Consider the following 7,214-nt stretch of genomic DNA (forward strand, 5'->3'; position numbering starts at 1 on the left):
AGCAAATACCTGCCGAGGATGTGCGAGTCTCCGGTCTCCACACACAGCCGAGAGCTGAGCGCTTCAAAGCTCGAGTTCTCCAACAGCTTCATTGCTGAACGATGAGCAAACAGAACAAGACGTGAGACAACGCTCGCACACGCAACGCAAAGCGGTATAACTGCAGTATTAAATAATAAAATCATACTAAAAACAATATCATTTAAAAATCTTTTAAATTTTTTTCTTTATTTACAGTATCATCATCATCATCATCATGAAGCAATGCTGTTCTTGTATTATATTTCTATTAGACATGTGAGACAAGAACATGCAAACAATATGCAAACACTGGACATAATCACACATACCTCATAAAAATTAAATTTTAAAAAAATAGAATAAAACTGTTTTTAAAAAGTTTGTTTAAGTTTTGTTTTAAAAAAAAGTCTGTTTTTTTTTTGTTAAAAAGCAAAAATTAACAACATTTAAGTTCATTTTAAGGGCTGAATATTAACAAAAACTTTATGTACTTTTTTAAAATATCAGTAATACAACTGTATAGGAAACTGTCTAGTAAAAAGTGAAAGAATAATGTGTGCAATTATTATCTAAACTCATACAATACATGAATTTTAGATATATATTTATTATTATAATAGATATATCAAGTACGTTACCTATTCAGCTACTCAGATATGTCATTATAACCTTTCAGATTTTCCAAAATCTGAGCTAAATGTGACAGGAAAAACACAAACTTAAAACATTTTAGGATTTTTTTGTAAAAAAATATATATAAAGCTGTATTTACACAGACTACAGATTAATACAGAGTCACTTATTTATTCATTTTCTCAGATACTTCCATAACATCATCAATTTCTAGATACCCCAAACCCTGAATTATTAGTTTGTTTATTTACTGATTGATTTAAGTGAATCATTTGTTTATAATGTGGTTGTGTTTTCAGCCTTTGAGCAGACAAGCCCAGGGTCGCCCACCCTTCCTCCTCTTTAAACAATGCCACATCCCAAAAACCTCCCTACTCCCTATACTAGTGCACTACAGAGGGTACAGTATTAATGGCTTCAGCACCCTACCTAGTGCACTAGGCTGTGACTTGAGATTGAGATGCAGCCTCGAGTACAGCTTCCTGGTTTAAAAAACAAAAAGCTTTTTTTTTTTTTTTAAAAGAGATTTTAATACAGCTAAAAGATTACATGTATGATGACGTAATGGCTAAAACATCAGATTAGCCTTACTGATTATGTAATTAAGCAGTTAAGCAGGAATCCTAACAGCTCGTTTTAAATAGGTGGCTGTGGTTATGTGAAGCACACATACATCTGAGTGATCTTACCTTCAGTTTGGTTGGAAATGCAGTAAAAGCAGGCTGATGCAGGAGGTTAATGTTGAGAGGAAGTCTCGGAGTGACCCTGAAGGTTACAGTGTAAACTGCTGCAGTAAAACGGTAACAATGTCGCCTGGGTGGTTGCTGTTTGTTTGTTTTTCTGTTTGTTTCAAACCCAGTTCAGTGTTTTTCACAATTTAACGGTCGCACCGGACATCTTCTACTTTCTGCATGCACTCTTATAGAAAAGCTCGTTGGAAAGCTGCAGCTTTGTTCAGATAAAAGCGACATAAAATCCAGAGACAGTCTCGACTCCGACTGCAGCCTCATCCCCCTCCTGCTGCTTTCACCGCGTCTCAGAGCCAAAAAGCGGAGACACTAATCTCCTCCACGGGGATCAGAGCCGCTGTTATCCACGCGACCTGATCAACAAACACTCCAACTCCTCTCTTCTGTAGATACTGAGCACACAGATCCGCGATTCACCTCGGTATTTTTCAGCTTCTCTCTCTGCTATGGGCGAAGATTTTCAGCGCCTGTCTCTAAATAAAACACTCCGAACACTAATCCCGCCCACTTTGATTGCACGACAGGGGATTGGCTATCGTTTGTGTCTGTTAAACTTTCCGTTAATTTCATTGGCCAGAAATTCTCTGTATGTAAATTTCAGCTGGAGAGTGATTGGTCAAAAATATCCTCCTCTATCCTTTGTCATTTTTTTGTTTGTTTGCTTTTTTATGTTTGTTTATTTGCTTGTATATGTTTTGTTTTATTTTGTATTAATATATAATCGCAAAATATGTGTAATATAATAGTTTATGTAATGTAATAGGCTACAATTGTAATTAAGGAAGCTGTGTACCCTTGTGTATACGTGAGTGACGTCATTACATATATCTATTTAAATACACAGTTACAGGACTTAGCAGACTTTCCTGTTTCATAATAGGTTATTGTGTCAATTTTCTATCTCTATTCTCAAGCATTTCTCTATAAAAACTGCTGAGGGAAAGGTTGTTTGCAAGAAAGAAGTTGTTGTGACTACAGAGCTGACCTCATAGCTTCATAATACAATTTTTAATGTTTTTATTTGGGTAAGAATTTTGTAGCTAGTTTATAAATCCAACAAAACCAATAATAAAATACTTGGCAAAACATTTTTTTTTTTTTTTTACTAAACTTCTATCCAAACATCCAGTAACATTTACATTTGCGATGGACTGTTTTGTGTTTCCTTTAAAGTTTTCCTCACTTTCACTGGCCAGACATGAAATATCATTTAAACTCTCTCAAAGTAACAGTTTTGTCAAAAGCAAAAATAAAAACACTCCCAATAGACACAATCATAAAACTTTCATCCCAAAGGACATTATATTTCTCTATATGACTATATACGTCAAATTATAGGTGTAATAAACGAGCTTGCATGCTTATGAAAGTTCAGTATAGTGTATATACTGTAGTGTGTGTGCGTGTGTGTGTGTGTGTGTGTGTGTGTGACAGACTTGACCGATTATGTAAGTCATTCTTGCAGGTCTCTATCATTCAAAGCATATCACGATTTAAAAAAAATATATTATTATTATTATTAGTAGTAGTAGTAGTAGTAGTATCTGGATTGTGGTTTTTTTTTTTTCAAATAAATAAAATATTTTGACTTTATAGCTTTATAGCTGTGAATATAGCATACGAATCTATGCACATGTTTATTCATATGTGTTTCAGCTGCATGAGACAGAGTCTGATAGTCTGGACCTCAAATAAATACAGTTTGGGTTTTTTTTAGGTGTATTTGTAATAGGGTATAGAACAGTATAACAACACAGGAAAGATTTCAAAGTTACAATATTGACAGTGTTATGTTAGATAAACAGAAAACATATTCACACATGTTGATTTAAGGTTAACATTGGCTTTGCAGCTACACTTTATGGCCAAAAGTATGTGGACACCTGACCATCACCTGACCATTGCATTTTGAACATCCCATTCCAGATTTAGTCCTGCTTTGCTGTCACAATAACTTCTACTCTTCTGGTTAGGCTTTCCATTAGATTTTGGAGCGTGGCTGTGGGGATTTGTGTTCATTCAGCCACAAGAGCATTAGTGAGGTCAGGTGCTGATGTTGGGATGTCGAGGAGGCCTAGGGTTCAGTTTGCATTCCAATTCATCCCAATTGTGTTCAGTGGGGTTGAGGTCAAGGCTCTGTGAAGGTTACTTGAGTTCTTCCACTGCAACCTTGGCAAACCATGTCTTCATGGAGCTCGCTTTGTGCACAGGGGCATTGTCATGCTGGAACAGGTTTGGGCCTCTTGGTTCCAGTGAAGGGAAATTGTAATGCTACAGCACACAAAGACATTCTATACAATTGTGTGCTTCCAAATTTGTGGCAATGGTTTAGGGAAGGCCCACATATGGGTGTAATGGTCAGGTGTCCATAAACCTTTGTCTATATAGTGTAGATACAGCTAATAACAGTGACCCGAAAGAGTGTGTCTGGTGTCCAAATATCTCCAGCCAACAGTGGTGCTGTGGTTAAAAACTGATACTGATAAGGTGCTCAGTGGTTAAGGCTCTGGGTTACTGATCAGAAGGTTGGGTTCATGGTTCATGCCCCAGCACAGACAAGTTGCCACTGTTGGGCCCTTAACCCTATTTGCTCCAGGGGCACGTATCATGGCTGACTCTGTACTCTGACCCCAACTTCCTAACAAGCCAGGATAGGCAAACACATAATTTCACTGTACTGTAATGTACATGAGACACATGAAGGCATCTGCTGATACTGATGAAGATGACAGGGCAATTATCACATGGAAAAAGATTTTGTCTCTAAGTTAACACCTCCAATGGTGACCAACAAGCTAGGCGTGTGTCATATAGTGTACATACTGATGTAGCTGATCCACTCAATCCACAGCACGTACCACCATGCGTATAAATACGGTGTACAATATGTAATGAAATTCTTACCTGACCATTCTCCTGCATCAACATCACAACAGTAGACACAGACATACCCTATCTACATAACTGCACAGTTAAAGAATTGCACCATTGCTCATTGGTGAGTGGTAAGTACCTCAGTGTTATGTTAATTGCACCGTTGCAGAGGTTCACATTGTATTGGTGTTGGATAGTGGCAGTTGATTGAATGGTTTAGAAGTGCCGAGTGTGCATAGAATTCAGCAAAATGTAACAGCAATGTACACAGTGGCAAAAAAGCTACATAATGCCAGAAATGCTACTAATGTGATATGTAATTATTTTGAATATGCAGTTGTATAGTATATACTATAGTAAATACTACAAAATCTGCTTACACGGCAGAAAAAAACATTTGTCAGAAATGTTCTGTTTCAGTGGAAACTTTGCGTACTATACTGAACTTTTACTACATCGAACTCTATTTGAGTTAGTTTGGTTGCCCAGTTACTTTTAGTTCCTTTAAAAAGCAGGGAACGACATATAAAAAGTGCTGTAATTCCTACACTGTTCACCCAGTTTGGATGTAAATGCCATCAAATTAAAGCTGAAAGTCTGCACTGGTCATATTCATTGTTTAATTTCAACTCCAATTTCTTCTGGTCAACAGTTAAAATAACAGTAACTTTGTCAATATCCAAATATTTAGGGACCTGACTGTAGTGCCAAAGTGACTTTGTTATTATTAGCCTTTTTTTTTTTTAATAACTAGCACTTTGTTATTTTTTTTTTTTAAAAATCATGTTGTGTGTGTTTTTTCATGTTTGTCACCTCATTGCTAGCTTCAGCCACAAAATGGCCAACAAGAACTAGCTTACCCATCAGCCCTAGCATATCACTTGACCATGTCACATGCCTCAATGATCACTGTTTCTTGTTGCACCTAATTAGCACCCCTATTTAAGTTCTGGTTTCTGTGTTTCTATGGTAAGTGTTTGTTGTTTGCAGGGTTGTGGTGCTGACATTGTGGTCAGTTTCATAGCTGCTCTTGTGCCTGTTCTTGTTTTGTTAGTTCATGTTTATACCACTTGTTTTTGCTTTGGTTGTTTTGTTCGTGTTTCACTTAATAAAGAAACCACGCGTGTTTGCATCCGCCTCCCAAAAATACCTGACAGTACTATACTAACTTCCCCAATAGGGTATTTATACTGTTACTACTCTTAGTCCCTGATCTAGTGAAACAGTTTGAGGATGTATTTGTTGATGGAGGCTTTAAAGCACGTCTGTGAGTTGTTCCGGGTAAGGGCGTCTGCCAAGTGCCATAAAAGTAAATGTTCTCAGGAAGAAACTCCACCTGGGTGTGTGTGCACAGATGGACCTGAGCCATGTGCCAGAAGAGAGAAAAGTGTGTAAGCAGGGAGACCAGAGTCCTTTGTGATGTAGCCTGCCTTTGTTAGACAGTGTGTGGTATAAATGTCCTGTATCACTGGGACCACAGTGCTTATGATTCTTTCCCCCATTTTCACCACCATGTGGAGTGCTTTACAATCATATGTTGTGGAATTGCTGTATCAAGATGTTTTACACTTTCAATTGTTGGTTCTATGGCCCACCTATAAACAAAAACTCTCCAGGATTGTGGTTGACATGCAGGCTTTCCTCAGACGTCGAGGAAATAGAGGTGTTGATGAGCGTACTTTACAGTGTGTTGTGTCCAAGTGAGGGTGATGCCAGTGAATCTGAAGCTGCTGTACTGAGAAAGAAACACCACCCAAATAAAATCTGCTCAGCGGTCAGCCTATATCGGGTCCTTTCCTTTGAATGACTGGACAGAGGGAGGGGCTAATATACTATAATTGTACATCTATAAAATGACCTATAGTTAATGGTAGGTTTGTTTATGTGATAAAATGGACAATGAGTGTCAGCCATCTGGTAAACCACTGTACGCAAACTCCAATTAATGCAATTACACCACAGTGCTGTTGACTTCGAGTCAAATCTGATTGGTAAAAAAGTGTTGATTAATTTCCTATAACAGCAGCTCTGACAATAGTGCATCTGCAAATAACAGGTTTAGACTGTATCAATGAAGGAATACACTTGTTCTAATACTTTATCGCTTCTATAGTAACAGATCGTTCACAGGGACTTGTATGATGGATGATCTACGTAATCTAAGGCCAATGCACATGATAAAAACATGGGGTGTGTCTCAATCAGCTCCCTAGGTTGTGAATCAGTATATCGTATACAAGAGCTCGGCACTGTAAAGACCCTGGCTCGCTACACATTGGGACACTGATGACTCAGTTTCCGGAGACATGACTACATACTCATGTTGTAAAACATCACCACTGGCATTTATCAACAACAGGCAGGACCGATATCTTACTGACATTATATGTCATATAAAATTGCTATCTTAATCACACACATTTCCGTGGTACTTCAAGCAGGATCTTAAGCTAGCTAGTGGATTTTTATTTTAATTATTAAACACTTAAAAGTCATTAGACTCAAACAAACTGTATATAGAATGTCAAATAAAGTTAAAAATCGCTAAAGTAAGTAATCATTTGAGAGCTACAACAACGATAACAAGCTACTTAAATTTGTAGATGAAGTTGGCTGAGAGTTCGTCCCCGTTTTTTAAAAAAAATTTTTTCGAGCTGAGCAGCTTCAGAAAATATGACACCATTTCCGGTAAGGGAACATAGTGAGCATCGATGCTCCCTGGTTTTTGTGGTGCATTGTGGGATTTTTTTAGGGAGCAAATTTTCCAGTGCACTGGAAGGATTTTGCGATTGAGACAGCCCTTAAAATGGCCGACTTTCTGATCCGTGTCCCGACTACTGAACGACACAGCTGATTGAGACGCAACCGTGGTATTTAACACAGAAAAATAATCATTGATATGGTGAACTTTTCTGTGAGGATGTGTTTCTTTAACAT

At 37.7% G+C, this 7,214-nt stretch overlaps 1 protein-coding gene across 1 annotated transcript in view; it reads right to left on the reverse strand.

The window, feature by feature from the left end:
- maf1b (MAF1 homolog, negative regulator of RNA polymerase III b) overlaps nucleotides 1-1,886 on the reverse strand; it is a 12,484-nt gene extending 10,598 nt beyond the window's left edge. Inside the window, exons 1-2 of the mRNA XM_026947467.3 lie at nucleotides 1,344-1,886; nucleotides 10-94 (exon numbers count right to left, since the gene is read on the reverse strand). Of these exons, the coding sequence (XP_026803268.2) occupies nucleotides 10-92 (83 nt within the window). The 5' untranslated portion in view covers nucleotides 93-94; nucleotides 1,344-1,886. The remainder of the gene's footprint in view (nucleotides 1-9; nucleotides 95-1,343) is intronic.
- Between the last annotated feature and the right edge of the window lie 5,328 nt (nucleotides 1,887-7,214).

This window comes from Pangasianodon hypophthalmus, chromosome 4, assembly GCF_027358585.1.
Source record: "Pangasianodon hypophthalmus isolate fPanHyp1 chromosome 4, fPanHyp1.pri, whole genome shotgun sequence".
NCBI lineage: Eukaryota > Metazoa > Chordata > Actinopteri > Siluriformes > Pangasiidae > Pangasianodon > Pangasianodon hypophthalmus.